Source organism: Lithobates pipiens, unplaced genomic scaffold (genome assembly GCF_037356315.1).
Source record: "Lithobates pipiens isolate NorthernLeopardFrog02 unplaced genomic scaffold, aLitPip1_a1.2 Scaffold_16, whole genome shotgun sequence".
Lineage (NCBI taxonomy): Eukaryota > Metazoa > Chordata > Amphibia > Anura > Ranidae > Lithobates > Lithobates pipiens.
The window spans coordinates 641,544,420-641,563,054 of record NW_027507748.1 but is presented as its reverse complement, the minus strand read 5'-3'; the positions used below and the strand labels follow the sequence as shown (position 1 = coordinate 641,563,054).

At 42.4% G+C, this 18,635-nt stretch overlaps 1 protein-coding gene across 1 annotated transcript in view; it reads left to right on the top strand.

The window, feature by feature from the left end:
* The window catches only part of SMARCD1 (SWI/SNF related BAF chromatin remodeling complex subunit D1), a gene marked incomplete in the record, with an annotated part of 39,001 nt that extends 34,822 nt beyond the window's left edge, over positions 1–4,179 (top strand). Inside the window, 3 exon segments of the mRNA XM_077484303.1 lie at positions 24–146; positions 239–340; positions 430–4,179. Coding sequence (XP_077340429.1) covers positions 24–146; positions 239–340; positions 430–483 — 279 coding nt within the window.
* Positions 4,180–18,635: the final 14,456 nt, after the last annotated feature.

Below are 18,635 nucleotides of genomic sequence, written 5' to 3'. Positions count from 1 at the left end.
TTAACATATGTTCTCTTGTTTAGATTCATGAGACGATTGAAACAATTAATCAGCTCAAGATTCAGAGGGAGTTCATGTTAAGCTTCGCCCGTGACCCTCAAGGTTTTATCAATGACTGGCTACAGTCTCAGTGTCGTGACCTCAAGGTGAGTGATACTGAAGTTGCTTGCTTGCCGTGGTTTTTTTTTTTTCCTTTTAATTCAGTCTTCTAAATCCTAACGATCTGCTTTGTCCCCAGACTATGACGGATGTTGTTGGAAATCCAGAAGAGGAACGCAGAGCAGAATTCTATTTCCAGCCCTGGGCTCAGGAAGCTGTCTGTCGATACTTCTACTCCAAGGTACACACTTGTTTTACTTGCATGCAGAAGGTATTCCATGGCAGTTTTTGCAGATCATTTAAGGCTTGCCTTTGTCATGGTTTATATAGGTGCAGCAAAGACGCCAGGAATTGGAACAAGCCCTGGGGATCAGAAATACATAAAGGGACGCTGGCACATGGGAAGCTGCCTATTGGATGTATGGAACTGAGCACTTCTCTTAGCCAAAATTTTCAACATCTTTTTTGAGGCTTTAGGATGCTGCTATCAAGTATATCAGAACTGAGGCCTCTGCCACCAAATGACTGACAAGTGGAATAAGGACACACTAATATTTATACTGGTACCAGATGAGAAAAAACACAGAGAAAGACACCAGATGTTTTGATGGTTAAACTATTAAAGTTCAAGGATCATCTACTTTCAGTTTCCTTGCCACCTTAAGTGTCATTTTTTTGTTTGTTTTGTTGTTTTAGGTTTTTTTGTATTGCTCTTAGGCCTCATTCACACTGACAATGTCAAACACTGCGCTTAGAGGACATTTTTAAATGCATGTAATGATTTTTGTGGGCTATTCACACTGATCTTACCTGAATTTAGACATGGGCAGTTTAGCTGCATTTAAAGAAAAAATCATTGTGTGTGTCCAGGATCCAATTACACTTAAATGTGAATAAATGCATGTAAAGGTGGCTAAAGCAGTAACATTTAAATGCAGAAAAAACGGATCTGGGGGGGAATACGTTTTTTTGGTTTTAAATTACCCGGATTTTTTTTTCTGCGTGTAGAAAAGCTAACACGAGTGCCTTAGGACCTCATTCACAATGTCAAACTTTTAGAGGACATTTCTAAATGCCTATAAAACACGTGCATTTTTCAAGGATGTCAGTCACACGGCGTGTTTACCTGCAGTTAGGTTCGGTCAGTTTAGCTGTGTTTAGAGAATGTAGAATTCTGTTCATCCAGGATCTGATTATAAACTAAACAGGAGCAAGCTTTTCTGCTTAAAGAGGAACTACACTGTATTTGAGCACCACAATCCAAAAGCGCTATTGAATTCATTTTTAATATTCAAAGCAAACGCCCTCATCCATCCATGTCTCTATGCTTTATTTTGCTGAGAAATCGCTTAGTTAAAACACCCCCCTATCATTTCTGGCTGTGGCCATCTTGAGTAAGGGCAGATGATTCCTGTAACCTATTTAAGCTTAGTTCGAACGTGCAGGCAGGAGGTTGAGCTTAGACAAGAAAACCCCTCCTGAAGATGCCCGGGAAGTATGACATAATTTGCCTAGGCAAGAAACCAGGAAGCAACTGAAGAAATGTGAAAAAAAGGATTTAAAATAGTCAATGTTGGTTGAGAGACTGAAGTTCCACTTTAAGGCTCAGTTCACACTGGTGCGATGCAAGAACCCATGCAAATCCAGCACAAGTTCCCACATCGCACCCGACTCGCAGGCAGTTCACGCTGCCATATCTGAAACCGCTGCGGGTGTCAATACACCCCAGATCCGTTCACATATCGCAGTGCAAACTGTCAGTTTGGACAGGAATCGGATCGCATGGGTGTGAACAAATCCAATTCTGGGGCAGACCAAAAAGAGGGTCCTGCACGACTTTGCTCCGAATGCGATGTGAATTCAGCCGTAAATCTGTATGGCTGAATTTTTATCGCGCAAACATCGCATATGATTTACAGTGCGGTGTGAATCGCTTGCAATCTCGCACAGCGCACCAGTGTGAACTTGAGCCTAAGGCCTTGTTGAGTTAGCTTTTGTAAACACAGGAGAAATTTTCTGGGAAGTATAAACATTTATGCCTCCCCGATCACCCTTTCCCACTTTTTTTTTATGATCCTGCTCTACAACAGGTTTAGACGTGTTTATTTGGGTTCAGTGTGTTTAATCGGATTCTGGAGGCAAAAAAAACTATTTTCTCTAAATACAGCTAAACTGATTGCACGTGTGTGAATGGCACCATTGCAAAATCAATAAATGTATTTAGGAGTGTTTAAAAAAAAAAAGTCCTCGCCATGATGATTTGACAGTGCCAGTGTGAATAAGGCCTTAATGGGGAACATTTAAATGCAGGAAAAAGTGATCTGGAATGCAAGCATTTTCTATACTTCTCAGATCACTTTTCCTGCGTTTTTCAAATCTCTAAACACATAAGTGTCAGTGTGAATGAGGCTTTAATGTTTAACTTTCAAATGCGAGATATTCGGCCACCCTTTCTTCACCCACACTTGGTGTGCGATCCAAATTGACATATTTAAAATGGCTTTTCCTGTCTCTATGTAGGTTTACTGTAATATTTTAGATTGCATGGACCACACATTAGAGGTGGTCAGTGAATTTCGAATAATAAAATTGCAGCCTGTCCATTTACTAGTGACACTCTGGGCTTGACGTGGTAGGAGGAGCAATTGCTTGCTAAATTCCCCAAACCCATCCAATCAGACTTCATCAGTTTTATTGAAAAATGATTTCTGCTTGGTCATTGTGCACTCAAAGGCTACATACAAACTATTTGGGGGCTGTGCATGCGGGTTCTCGGTCTCTGAAGACCAATTTTTGAAGTAGGTTGTGTCATTATTCAACTGCAATACTGTATATCCAGTGTACGGATTGCAGTCTGTGTGTTTATGAGCTGACGTTCTGTTTCATGCCTTGGCATGTTGCGTTGATTGACCTGAGTCCTTTGGCTATTAGTTTCCCACAGTCCATTGCACCACTGCATGTATTTCTTTCTTTGTTGCTCCTGTCAGTTACTGTCATGATTGACAGCTTTCACTTTGCATCAAAAAATGTTCTTCATTTAAAGCTGACCTTTCATACCCAGCACCCCGCTGCCCAAACAGATTAGCTATAAATAAAACATTATCAACAAAGATTTCCCAAGAAACAAAAAAAGACTTTCCTGGATGTCGTCTTCTGGAAGGTGCGGCTGACATCACTGGCCCTCCCTGCTGCCTCCTGCCAACATGGAATCCAGTGAAGACTCATTCCTTCTATGGACTGGGGTTCATTCTTACATTATTTTGAGTGCCCAGCTATCCCAGTGGTAAGGTTAGAGTGATTCCACCTATGCATCCTGGAAGCTGCAACCATGGAGCGTTTTTAATATATCCTTCCTTTTTTTTTTTTTTTTTTCCCCCCTTCCTCCACTGCCATGTTTGGGTGGAAGGTCCGCTTTAACATAAAGTGAATGTAGGCCTTTAGAGAGAGCCAGATGCACTCTCAACACCGTTTGTATGTAGCCTTCTCCTTTAACTAAAGATCCCTGGGATTGATGCCTCTGTGAGTGTCAAGTGGATTGACGGCTGAGTTATTCAGTCCTACAAAAGGCCCCATCATTATGTACAGGTAGTCGGTACACCTATCTAGCCTCTTTATTACAGATATAGTAGAAGCACTGATAAACTTGATTTCAGGACTGCCATGTAAAGGATTGGAGACCTGTGCTGTTGTCTATCACAGGTTGGAAAATGTATTAGATAATAAACTTTTTTTTTAAATATATATATATATATATATATATACAAAGTGGAAAAGGTTACACGGTTATGGACTAGGGAAGTGGTCAGTAGATTTCAATGATGAAGGACAGAGTGTACAATAATAAATATTTATACAGCATTTGCAGTCTGCAGAATGGGCTCTTGATATGCTGCTTTGCTTTCTGGGGTGTTATCCTTGGAAGCTCTCCAATCTCACTGAATGTGCCCGCGAGCACCACTATTCTCATGAAATATGTAGCCTTTTTTATTTTTAAATGGATTATGGTTTTGATGGACCAAAATATTGTTTTGTATCTTGTAGTCATTGCCAAGTTTTTAATAAAAGCAACTTCTCACTAAATGAATGTTAGCGATGTTCATGTTTTATTTCAGCGCAAAACAATGTTTAGGTTGATCTTGGACAAGACTTTACATGCTATTTTTTATTATAGTGTATGTGTAGCCTAGAGTGTGTGTGTATAGTTTTGGATAGCATAAAGCTGGATACACACTATACAATTTTCTGTAGAATTTTTTATTTTATTTTTCCCTTTTAGATTTACCAAAAACCATATAATATGAGGACATGCCTTAAGTTTCAATTTGTATGCAATCAGGCAGGCCCTCGCACTTACATGGTTTTGGTAAATCTAAAGGGACACTGACAACAAAAGTTGTATAGTGTGTATGGGTGTCTTGGAAAGGAAAAGTAAGTTCATATTCCGGTCTGTTGGGTAGATTCACTTTCTCTGTTTATCCCGTTGCCCATTGTCAGGAATCAAGAAAATGATGGGAAATCCAAAATGTTTGTCAACAAAATAGGAAGTGATGGTAGATCTTCCAGTGCAGACAACTGTTCTGGTGACAACAAGAGGGAAATGCCTTTTTGTAGAGATTTTCTTATATTTCCTGTTGCCTCTCAGGGACAGGAAGTGAAGAGCAATCTTTTTTCAGTCGGAGACACACAGCACAAAATGACAATTGTAAACAATGGATGGCTTCCTTTCTTGCCTTAGCAATGCTGTACTGCACTGGTGACTGCCTCTTACTAAATACATTGGGCTGTCTGCTTTCCAAAAAGGTGTAATTTGGTGGGTATTTGCACTATCCTAGCATTTTTGGGGCCTCCAATGATAGGCTGTCAGTACATTGGGATTGATCAATTTTCATTATATTTATTATACATATACACACAAAGTATCTTACAAAAGTGAGTACACCCCCTCACATTTTTTTTTAAATATTTTAGTCTATCTTATGTGAAAACACTGAAGAAATTACGCTTTTCTACAATGTAAAGTAGTGAGTGTACAGCTTGTAGAACAGTGAAAATTTGCTGTCCCCTCAAAATAACTCAACACACAGCCATTAATGTCTAAACCGCTGGCAACAAAATGTGAGACTGTCCATATTGGGCCCAACTAGCTATACCTGGGTGTCATGTGACTCGGGCTCAGGTGTGAATGGGGAGCAGGTGTGCGAATCTTGGTTTTATCGCTTGCACGCTCTCATACTGGTCACTGGAAGTTGAACATGGCACCTCATGGCAAAGAACTCTTGAGGATTTGAAAAAATAAATTGTTGCTCTACATAAAGATGGCCAAGACCCTGAAACTGAGCTGCAGCATAGTGGCCAAGACCATACAGCAGTTTAACAGGACAGGTTCCACTAAGAACGAGCCTTGCTATGGTCAACAAAGGAGTTGAGTGCACGTACTCTGTGTCTATCCAGAGGTTGTCTTTGGGAAATAGACATATGAGTGCTACCAGCATTGCTGCAGAGGTTGAAGGGGTCGGGGGGGGGGGGGGGGGTCAGCCTGTCAGAGCTCAGACCATACGCCGCACACTGCATCAAATTGGTCTGAGTGGCTGTCATCCCAGAAGGGAAGCCTCTTCTAAAGATGCACAAGAAATTCCGCAGTTTGAAGACAAGCAGACCAAGGACATGGATTACTGGAACCATGTCCTGTGATCTGAGACCAAGATAAACTTATTTGGTTCAGATTGTGTCAACCGTGTGTGGGCAGCAACCAGGTAAGACGTACAAAGACAAGTGTGTCTTAGTCGAGCATGGTGGTGGGAGTGTCGGGGTCTGTAACTGCATGAGTGCTTCCGGCACTGGTGAGCTACAGTTCATTGAGGAAACCATGAATGCCAACATGTTACTATGACATACTGAAGCAGAGCATAATCCCCTCCCTTCGGAGACTGGGCCTCACGGCAGTATTCAATCATAACGACCCCAAACACTCCTCCAAGATGACCACTGCCTTGCTAAAGAAGCTGAGGGTAAAGGTGATGGACTGGCCAAGCATGTTTCCCGACCTAAACTTTACTGAGCATCTGTGGGCCATCCTTCAAACAGAAGGTGGAGGAGCGCAAGGTCTCTAACATCCACCAGCTCTGTGATGTCCTCATAGAGGAGTAGAAGAGGACTCCAGTGGCAACCTGTGAGACTCTGGTGAACTCCATGCCCAAGAGGGTTAAGGCAGTGCTGGAAAATAATGGTGGCCACACAAATAATTGACACTTTGGGCCCAATTTGGACATTTTCACTTAGGTGTACTAACTTTTGTTGCCAGCGATTTAGACATTAATGTGTTGAGTTATTTTTAGGGGACAACACATTTACACTGTTATACAAGCTGTACACTTGAGATGCTGTGTGTTGTATGTGTGTAATATATATATATATATATACCATAGTTTCTGGTGGACTCTATAACTTTCCTACAGACGAAATAAACTCCGATTTGGCTTATTTTCACCAAAGAAATGTAGCAGAATACAGTTTGGTCTAAATTCATGAAGAAAGATTATTTGCAAATTTTGCTGTCTTTTTTTTCATTTAACAAAAAACCCAGAGGTGATTAAATACCACCAAAGAAAGCTTTATTTGTGTGAAAAAAATATATGAATTTCATACGGGTACAGTGTTGCATGACCACTCATTTGCCATTCAAAGTGTGATGGCGCCGAAAGCTGAAAATTGGCCCGGGCAGGAAGAGGGTGAAAGTGCCCAGTATTGAAGTGGTTAAACAAAGCTTGTCTAAAGCGATATGTCACAATGGTAAAGCCCGGTGCGAACAACTTTCATTTTCGATAGAGAGGTTAGAACTTCTGCGGAAATTGTCCCCATAGAGGTGATTTTTCTGATCTTTTCCTGTTATGTCATCTGGATAGGAAGTGAGATGTAGTATACCTCCTTCTGGGAACACAAGTTATAAAAGCCTAACAAATGTCCACCTCCATTCCTCACTTAACTTTTAATTCTGCCTGTGCCCCCTCACTTTCTGTTCTGTCTCACACCTCAAATATGGGGTGAGGAGAAATCTTTCAGATTAGGCCACAGACCGTATAAAAAGGTTAACCGGGATTGTCACCCTTCGCTATCTTTAATTGTGGCTGAAGTTAGACTGAACTTTGGACACACATATAATACCAGTCAACGCAGTTATGGATTCATTGGCAGATATTTACAAATCATTTGGCTGTATTTGTATGAATTTAGCCAGTCGGGCTTAGCCACCTATTCAGTATTTGTCAAATTATGGTAATTTAATGAGTCTGAGTGTCTCGTCACCTTGTTCCTCTAAACCTACTGAGACACATTTCCAAACCCATGTCTGAGTCTACATTTAAAAAACGGGCCCTCCTTTATTACTGCAAAGCTGGTAGAACCTGGGATATAAATGTAGGCTAAAAGCTCATGTACCACCAGAAATGTATAGGCATTCTGTGTTGTGTTCCTGAACATACTGCTCTCTTGGCTGTATTGCTGATCATCTGGCTTTAAAGCCCAACTCCAGGCAAGCCCAAAGCTTTTTTGGCCATACTTCCTTTCTAGGTCTCATGAGTGCACTTGCTTTTGCTCTCCTGTGAGCAAGAATCGGCTGATGTTAAAGAGCTGCTCTGGAAAGATCTCGATCATATTGTTGGGATCCACCAAGCTGACTGACATCTGGCTCCAGCTCTCAGAACGCAGCAGAGCCAAAGTCAGCTGTGTGTGTGTCTTCTCTCCAACCTGGTGCTGCAAAATGCATTGAAGGGACAGAGGTGAGAGTGATGACTGACAGTCACTGCCCTCTGCTCCCAGAAGACCAATAACTGAGTGATCAGCGGTCAAGTGATCGCTCAGTTCTCGGTGTTAGATTCAGCTTGGGACACCTGCAGCATCACAATCTATGCTACAGCATTCCGGTAATTATCCAAGATCGTCTTTTTTCTAGACTCCATACTTCTCCTTTAACCACTTGAGACCCGCGCTATAGCCGAATGACAGCTACAGCGCGGATCTCCTTTTCCGGGACTATGTCTATTGACGTAGTCCCGTGCACGAGCGGCTTGCGCGCCCCCTGAGGGGCGCGCTCTGTGATCGGCGAGTCTGTGAGACTCGCCTGATCACCGATCCGTGCAAGGGGTCGATCCCGACCCCTTATCACGTGATCAGCTGTCAGCCAATGACAGCTGATCATGTGATATAATGGAGCCGGTAATCGGCGGCAGTGATCGGGACATCAGTCCCGATCACGGCCAGCCCTGCCAGTGCCCACCTGCCCCCTCATAACTATACATAATAAAAAATTAGTGCCCCCCGTCAGTGCCACCCAGCAGTGCCCACAATCTGCCTCAACAAAGGTGCTGCACCCCAGTGCCACATATCCGTGCCCATCTATGTCATCTACCAGTGCCCATCAGTCCCATCCGTGCCCATCTTTGCCCATCAGTGCCGCCTTATCTGTGCCCATTGGTGCCGCCTTATCTGTGCCTATTAGTGCCGCCTTAACTATGCCTATTAGTGCCCACCAGTGCAGCCTATCAGTGCCGCCTCATCAGCACACTTCAATGAAGGAGAAAAATGACCTGTTTGCACAATTTTATAACAAACTATTAAACATGATTTGTTTTGTTTTTTGCATCTTTTTTTGTTTGTTTAGCAAAAAATAAAACTCCCAGCTGTGATTAAATACCACCAAAAGAAAGCTCTATTTGTGGGAAAAAAATGATAAAAATATCATTTGGGTACAGTGTTGTATGCCCGCGCAATTGTCATTCAAAGTGCATCAGCGCTGAAAGCTGAAAATTGGTCTGGGACTGAGGGGGGTTTAAGTGCCCAGTAAGCAAGTGGTTAAAGGCTAAGTTCACCTTTTTTTTTCTTCTAAATTCCAGATCCCCAATGTACCAATATTGCAGTAATGTACTTCTTTTTCAAAAATATCAAATCTTTCCATTAATTCTACAGACGCTTACCTCATTGTCCTCATGGATGTTTCCAAACACGTATCCATGACTTCTGCCTTACTTCCTGGACCAGCTATAGGTTATGTCACAGGAAGGAGTTGAACAGCTGATCTCATTAGCACACACCCTGCATCATCCACCCTCCTGCCTACCCACCCACTCCAGGCTGCACGTTTTTGAAATGAATTGCATCAATCGGTGATCAACCTTCTCACTAAATACACAGGCTTGGATTTTTTTTCTTTTTCCTACCTTAACTTTAATCTTGCATAGATCCTTCATTTGGCATTTTGAAGTGTGCAGGAATTGAGTCAGATAACAGCCTATGTGGGTGGAGCTGTAGTATTAAAAACAGTGTGCCCTGGGTTCTGTGAAGCTCAACATACACTATACAATTTGATTGTACAGTTTCCTTTAGATCTACCATCAACAATGTAGTGAAGGGCCTGCCTGATTGGGTATAGAGTGAATGGATAGATAGGTGGGTACTCCTAATCCATAGTTCTGGTAAATCTAAACAAAATTGTGAAGAGATTGTACAACCAGATTGCATAGTGTATGGCCATCTTTATACGCGTACATACTGTGAGGGAAAAAAAGTATCCCCTGAATGATTTTGCACGTTTGCCCACTGACAAAGAAATGATCAGTCTATAATTTTAATGGTAGGTTTGTTTTAGCAGTGAGAGAAAGAATAACAACAAAAACATGCTGAAAACGCATTTAAAAAAAGTTATAAATTGATTTGCATTTTAATGAGTGAAATAAGCATTTGATCCCCTATCAATCAGCAAGATTTTTGGCTCCCAGGTGTCTTCTATACAGATAATGAGCTAATATTACGATCTCTCTCTTAACCACTTCAGCCCCGGACTGAAGATCAGGGGACTTTTTACAATTTGGCACTGCGCTGCTTTAACTGGTAATTGCGCGGTCATGCAATGTTGTACCCAAACAAAATTTGCGTCCTTTTTTTCCCACAAATAGAGTTTTCTTTTGATGGTATTTGATTGCCACTGAGATTTTTATTTTTTGCAATATAAACAGAAAAAGACCAACAATTTTGAAAAAAAATTATATTTTCTACTTTTTATTATAATTTTTTTTAATACACTAAGTTTTAGTCATATTTAGGACAAAATGTAGCCACACGTCTTTGGTAAAAAAAAAAAAGTCAATAAGCGTATACTTATTGGTTTGCGTAAAAGTTATAGCGTCTACAAACTAGAGTACATTTTCTGGAATTTACACAGCTTTTAGTTTATGACTGCCTATCTCATTTCTTGAGGTGCTAAAATAGCAGGGCAGTACACCCCCCCCCCCCCCCCAAATGACCCCATTTTGGAAAGTAGACACCCCAAGGAAATTGCTGAGAGGCATGTTGAGACCATTGAATATTTTTTTTTTTTGTCACAAATGATTGAATGATGACAAAAAAAATAAAAAATCATACAAAGTTGTCACTAAATGATATATTGCTCACACATGCCAAGGTTATATGTGGAATTACACCCCAATATACTTAAAAAAAAAGTGTAATTTTCCCGAAACTTGTGACAAAATATAAAATATTCCATGGACTCAACATGCCTATCAACAAATAGCTTGGGGTGTCTACTTTCCAAAATGGGGTCATTTGGGAGGGGGGGGTTGAACTGTCCTGGCATTTTATGCACAACATTTAGAAGCTTATGTCACACATCACCCACTCTTCTAACCACTTGAAGACAAAGCCCTTTCTGACACTTTTTGTTTACTTGAAAAAATATTTTGTTTTTGCAAGAAAATTACTTTTAACCCCCAAACATTATATATATTTTTTAAAGCAAAGGCCCTACAGATTAAAATGGTGGGTGTTGCAATTTTTTTTTTTCACACAGTATTTGCGCAGCAATTTTTCAAACACAATTTTTTTGGAAAAAACACACTTTTTTAAATTTGAATGCACTAAAACACACTATATTGCCCAAATGTGTCATAAAATAAAAAAGGTGATCTTATGCTGAGTACATGGATACCAAACATGACATGCTTTAAAATTGTGCACAAACGTGCAGCGGCTGCAAACTACATACATTTTTAAAAGCCTTTACAGGTTACCATTTTAGATTTACAGAGGAGGTCTGCTAAAATTACTGCCCTCTTCGCAGTGCTACCTTACATACATGGTGCAATTGCTGTTTACATATGACACCAGACCGACACTTGGGTTCGCCTTAGCGTGTCACCCCCCCCAGGAGGACAGCGTTCATTATCGTTGAAATGCATGAACCGCAAAATATGCTCTCATTATGTCCTGGTCATGGAGGCAGAGAACATGGGTGTATGGTGAATTGGAAACTGTAATTTGTCTCCAATCTCTGGCAAGGGTCAGCTGGGGATTAGCAGCGATGAATTGACAAGCATATAAATTGCTTTGGTCCACAATAGATCTATAGAGATCTTCAGTGAAAAACAGCAAATAAAAATCAAGTGACGGAAAATCAACTGTTTCCATCTGAATTCCAGGTTGGCCAGTGAATGGGAGAAGTACCGGTGCTGCAGAAGTGGTGGTTTCCCAATTAGGATTGGTGAATGCAGCAGGAAGGGCACTATGGGCACGACAGGCCTGCCTTTGTCTTCTTCTTGGCGGCAGTGGGACACTACTTGTGCTTGCCACCTCGCCAGCTTAAACTACACTTATGGGACTCGCCACGTCACCAAGTGTTACTGCAGTGCTCATTAAGGCCATTCTCCAGACCTTAATCCCAAAGAAAATATGTGGAGGGAGCTGAAGGTTCGAGTTACCAAACGTCAGTCTCGAAACCTTAATGACTTGGAGAGGATCTGCAAAAAGTAGTGGGACAAAATCCCTCCTGAGATGTGTGCAAAATTGGTGGGCAACTACAAGAAATGTCTGACCTCTGTGATTGCCAACAAGGGTTTTGCCACCAAGTACTAAGTCATGTTTTGCGAAGGGTCAAATAATTATTTCACCAATTAAAATGAAATTCAGTTTATAACTTTTTGAAATGTGTTTTTCTGGTTATTTTTGTTGTTATTCTGTCTCTCGCTGTTAAAATAAACCTACCATTAAAATTATAAATTGATAATTTTTTTTGTCAGTGGGCAAATGTACAAAATCAGCAGGGGATCAAATACTTTTTCCCCTCACTGTAGGAGGGAGTGGACAGAAACACCTGTCCTTTAGAAGAAAAGAAAAGGTGAACTTAGCCTTTAAAGTGTATCTAAGGCCAAGCTTTTTGTTTGAGTAGAGCAAGCAATGTTTAAAGCCTGTTAGTTTTTTTTTTTTTATCCCCATGTACATCTGACCGTTGAGATTGCCCTTCACTTCCTGCCCCATATGTCAGGAAGTCAGAGGAAGTCTCTACAAAGTGAGGAAAATCTCCTCCTAATGCCCCGTACACACATTTGGAATTTTTGGTCGGAAAAAGCTCTGATGGTTTTCCCGACGGAATTCCGACAGGATTTCGCTCAAGCTGTCTTGCATACACACGGTCACACCAAATTCCGACCGTCAAGAACACGATGACATACAACACGTATGACGGGACTAGAAAAAGGAAGTTCAATACCCAGTAGCCAATAGCTTCCATCTCGTAGTTGAATCTGAGCATGTGTGAGTTTTTTGAGTGTTGGAATTACATACACACAATCAGAATTTCTGATAGAAAAATTGGAGAACATGCTCTCAAATTTTTGCTGGAGGGAATTCGGCCAGCTAAATTCCAATGAAGCATGCACACGGTCGCATTTTCCAAAGAAAAGCTCTCATCGGTCTTTTGCGGACCAAAATTCCGATCGTGTGTACGCGGCATAAGCTGGCTATACATGGAGTGAAATTTGGTCCAGATCAGCAGGAACCAAACAAATTTCCATCCACCTATGGTTGTTCTATGGACTTTTCATGAACCAGCTTGTTAGAAAACTTTGCTTTGATCAGCACATGCAGCCAACAGGCTGCAGAATAGTGACACAGGGGGATGATCCTCCCATCCACTGCAAATGTATGGATGGGGAAGTCAGTTCAGTTTTTTCTTTTTTTTTTTAATGCCCAGCTTAACTTGACACTAGAACAAATGTCCCCACTGGAGTATCCCCCCTGACTTATTCCTGTTCTGGTGACAACTCAAAATTGTGGATTTTTCCTCCCTGAGGACGCGGTCATTATCAGTATAAATTGAGTGTGAATCTGCCTAACAATAAACACAAGGGCTCCTTTATACCAGCTCTGTTGGGCAGTGCTGCCCAATGCAGTTCCATTGCATAGACAAGGCAATTTTTCCTGATGTCTTATTCTTTGAATGCAATGGTTTGGTGAGCACTGATAAGTAGGACAGTTTGTATTGCTATGTATCGTACTGTGACTCGACAGGCAGTCCGTTTCCATCCTACCGCCCCATAGAGAACAGCGGGCTGTGTTAGTGTCTGCTCTGCCTAGAGGAGCGGGCACGGACCTGACATCTGCCTGCTCAGTAGGGATTAGTGGAGAGATTCCCAGCTGAGCAGACGGATCTCAGGACGCATTTCAGTATGTATTTTTTTTTTAATTCTTTATTTAGCGAGAGACAAGGGTTTACAAACTCTATACACAGAAATAATTACAAAAGGTAAGGCAGCTCTAAGGAGTCACAATATAGCCAAATATACAATAACTCAGAAAAGACTCATAAGGCCATAGATTAGCAGTAACAAAGTCAGAGGTTTCCAAGGACTTCCAGAGTAGCGTAGAGATAACCTCCGCAGCAAAAAATATAACCCCCACTCTGGCTGCCTGGCAGAGACCTGAATCACATGCCTTTCGGCAAGGAATTTTATTAAATTAGCAAGAGGGGATAACCAAAAAAGTGCACTTTGGTGCAACTTTGACGCAACTTTGGCGGGGTGCGACTTAGATGCGACTTTGACCAATAATAATGGGCAACTGTTGCACAACTGTCACATATATAACATTTAGTTGTGACATGAAAGTCAGACCAAAGTAGTGCAGGAACCTTTTTAAAGTCGCTGCCATTTTAAATCGCACATATTTGTACGGTAGTTATTGAAAAACATGGAGTGCAACTTGTCATGCGACTTTCGCGTCCAAAGTCGCATGACGAATCACTCATGCGTGAATGGAGCTAAAAGATAAGTTCACCTTTAGGCCCGGTTCACACTGCTGCATTATGGGATCCAACTTGTGAGACCCCAAGGCAGATGAGATGTCAAATTCAATGTTTCCCTATGATAGTCGCCTTACCGGAGGCTACACAAGTTACTCCAACTTTAGAAATAGTTCCTGCACCACTTTGGTCCAACTTGGGTGTGATTTCAGCCCTTGTGCAGGGTCCTAAATAGCATCCAGGTCAGATCAAGTCGAAAGGAAGTTGCAGGGCGAAGTTGAATGACTTTGCCGTCGCAGCAGTGTGAACCAAGCCTAAGCAGCCTGTTACTTGTTACACCCATATTTAGGGTCTAACACATAACTTCCTTCCCCTGCCAGAGCTCTCCTTTCTGTGACAGCAGGCAGGGGTTCTTCTCCCTGCACCAGTTGTCACATTTTGAAAGCAGTACAGTGGTGCAGGGCTCCTCCCACACAGCTCTGTCATTCATTCATAGGAATTTGTAGTTGAATAAACTACAAGTCCCATCCTCCACAGCAGCAAAGAGGCCTTTAGGGGTTGATTTACTAAAGGCAAATAGAACGTGCACTTTGTAAAGTGCAGCGGCACTCTGCAAGTGCAGTTGCTCCAGAGCTTAGTAAATGAGGTAAGGCTTCACTTTGCAAAGAATACCCAATCACAAGGAAAATTTTAAAAACAGCCTTTTTGCTTGCATATGATTGGATGATGGAATTCAGCAGAGCTTTCCCTCATTTACTTAGTTCTGGAGCAAATGCTCTCACAGAGTGCAACTGCACATTGCAAAGTGCAGTCTATTTTCCTTTAGTAAATCAACCCCAATGCGTCTGTGGGCAGAAGCATCTGATGGGGGTGTAAGGAATGGGGGCGGGGGCAACAACAATGTATTCTCCGCTTCACCCCTCCCTCCACCATTCCTAACATCCTAATCAGGGGCTTTTCTCCCTCCTGCCACCTTTTAGCTTCTGCAGGGTGAGCCAAAAAAGATAAACTCCAGCTATATCCCACACCTGCTGCACTGATCACTATGGGATTCTCCCCCTGTGGGTAAGGTTAATTTAATCAAGAATATGTACTTACCGAAATTCTTGTATTTCTTTGGTAACTGCCATATTCCCTTACTGAATTCCTTTTTACAAAGGTGAATGGCATGCTCATTGGTTTCATTTGGTCAGGTGGCCCTGTCTATGTTGCAGCTGCCGCTTAGTCTGGCGGGATTGTCTCTCCCCAATTTCCAGCTTTACTACTGGGCGGCAGTGCTTGTCACTGTCAGGTGGTAATTTTCGCAACCACGAGACAATCCTGCTGTGACTTTGGATGCAGACATTGTGGGCTCATACTCAACGCTTAACCAGGTCTTCAGATGCTCTAGGGCACATCCGGAAATTACAACTTTAATGCGTACCATTGTGTTGGTGTGGCATAGAGCTCAGGCTAAGTATCACACTCTGGAATTCTTCTCCCCTCATGTACTTTTGTGGGCTAACCCTTCTCTCCCTTATATGCATAGTGTCCCAGATCATAGTGTGTGGGCCACTATGGGTAAAGTGGGTCTGAAGCATATAGTGGCAGAGGGTCACTTGAGGATGTTCCTTGATTTTAAGGCCGCTTTTCACCTGCCTAACTGGATGTATTTCAGGTACTTGCAGCTTAAGCATGCTTTTGGCTAACAATTCCACTCTTGGATAACCTTGGAGTCAGACCCCGTTGAGAGACTGTTGACCTTCCAAGTGTTGGATAAGCCCCTCCCCTATCTTGCGCCTCTCCATTGCCTATGCAGCCTCATTTTTTCATATGGTATGGTCCTGTCCCTCCTTACAGTCCTTTTGGTGGTGACTGATGTCAACTCGGTTTGCGACTTTCAGATTGGATTCTGTTTTTGATGATTCTCATATGAGTAGATATGTAAAACTTTTTATATGTTACACTTCCTTTTATGCACCAGGGAAATTATTTTATGTTAGCAATCTGCTCAACCCCCAAATGCTACTTCCTGGCATTCTGCGGTGAACAGAGTTCTGCCCTTATATAAACCTATCTCAATCAAAAGTGTCCTAAGAAATTTGCCAAAATTTGGTCCACTTGGATTGATTCATGGGGTGTGGCAGCAGATGGACAGCCATGGCCTGGATGAGATGTTATTGTTGGGAATTTGATACGTCTTAAGTCAAGGACTCGTGCTTGGTGATTACTGTGTTGGTTCTAACCCCCCCCCCCCCCCTCCTTTTTTCTGCCTTTTTTCATTCCTATGTTCCCCCACCCCAATTTTCCTTCCCCTATTCCTGCCACATACTTAAGCTTCCTGGCCATCCTTTTTTCCTCCCCCTTTACCCCTTCATCCTGTCTTCTTTCTCTTACCATCTTCCCCCAACTTTCCGTCCCCCTTTTTTCCTCCTCTTTTCCCCTTCATCATTTCTTTTTTCTATTACCAACTCCCCCCCCCCATTCCTGCCCCATCCTTAAGCTTACTGGCGGCCCTTTTTTCCTCCTCTTCCCCCCCCTTCATCCTTTCTTCTTTTTCTTACCCTCTCACCCCCCCCCCCCCTTCCTTTTCGGTATGATTCTACTTAAGTCCCCCTCCTCCATCTTCTCCTCCTTCTTTTTTCTACTCCTCCATCCCCTCTATGTACTCCTCCATCCACTTTCTATGCTCCTCCCCCGTCTTTATGCTCTCTACTGTCCTCTTTGTGTACTTCTCTATCTCCTTTCTGCACTCCTTCTCCTTTCTGCACTTCTCCATCATCTTTATGCACTCCTCCTTCTCTTTTCTGTAACATTTAAAATGAAATCTTTCTAAATCTATGGAAAACATAGTATACTTTATTAAATAGTAATAATTGTTGCTTTACATATTGAATAATAATATTGATAAGACCACTACTATATAATAATAACAATAATAACAATAATAATAATATGAATAATAATATGAATAACAAAAAAATATATTGGTTAATATGAAATTCTACTACAACAGCTAAGATTGGCCTCTTGACAGCCTTGAAATAGTTAAGAAGTGAGGGAGTGAAGGTAAGGTCAGTATACTGGGGGGCTGGGGTCCCTTTTCCAGAGACCCTGTCGTTTTTCTCTGCATGAGCAAGGTGACATTGTCTCTTTAAAGTTGGAAATTCCAGGGATTATATCAAGGTGCCGGCTTGTAAAGTCTGGACCTAGAGGCTTCTGGGTAATCGCCAACATCACTTCCTGTCCTAACCCTTACCAGATCGAGGCTTGGAACGCACGCCGATCCCAGGAGACAAAGCAGTGTGAGCTAACCCAAAAAACACATTGCTGGAAAGACTTAGCGGCGGTCTAAAGGCACTTGGATAGTGAGTGTATATTTTATATGCTTACCTTATTGATTTAAAGCGGAGCTCCACCCTAAAGTGGAGCTTCCGCTCATTGGAACCCTCCCCCCCTCCGGCGCCACAATTGGCACCTTTCAGGGGGGTGCAGGTACCTGTACAGTACAGGTATCTGCACCCACTTCCGGCATAGATATCTGCAGAAGCTACACCCCTTTCCGAAGGTCCCCCGCTGTCTGCTGGGAAACACACGGATCCCAGAGACAGCGGGGACCATCCTTATTGCGCAGCGCGACTCGCGCATGCGCAGTAGGGAACCGGGAAATGAAGCCGCAAGGCTCCACTTCCTGATTCCCATACCCAAGATGGCGGCGACAGCACCCGAGAGACGATCGAGAGATCAGCTTCGGGTGCCGACATCGCGGGCGTGCTGGGCGGGTAAGTGTCATTATTTTAAAAGTCAGCAGCTGCAGTATTTGTAGCTGGTAAAACCATGATCAGGATGACAGCCCCAAAGCTTGCACCTAAAAGGGTGCAGTTACGCTTATTTTGTAAACTTTTGTGTGGCTTCATCTTTTCTTGCCAGGCCTGTGTGTGTGTGCAGCATTCTCCATGTAGTCCTTATTGTACTCTATACTAAAGCTGGCCATAGATTGTTTGAATCTCAAGACCAAGATGCAATCCATCTATGAGCAGGCTGTTTGTACTGAAGTCGATCCACTGATCGACTTCAGTACAAACAGCCTGTTGGATTTTTAGCATGTGATTACAGACAGTGGCTATAGCCAACAGCAGTAATAGTGATTCAGCAGGGAAGGCTACCCGCCGGCAGAAGAAAATAGTGCTATGGGAGGGATTCCCCCATCAACACATTAAGGGGGTTATTTACGAAAGGCAAATCCACTTTGCACTAGAAGTGCAAAGAGTACTTGATATTGCACTGAAAGTGCACTTGGAAGTGCAGTTGCTGTAAATCTGGGGGGTAGAGCTGAAATGAGGGGAAGCTCTGCTGATTTTATTATCCAAACATGTGCAAGCTAAAATGCTGTTTTTTATTCTCCTTGCATGTCCACTTCAGATCTACAGCGACTGCACTATCAGTGCAATTTCAAGTGCACTTTGCAAAGTGGATTTGCCCTTTCGTATAT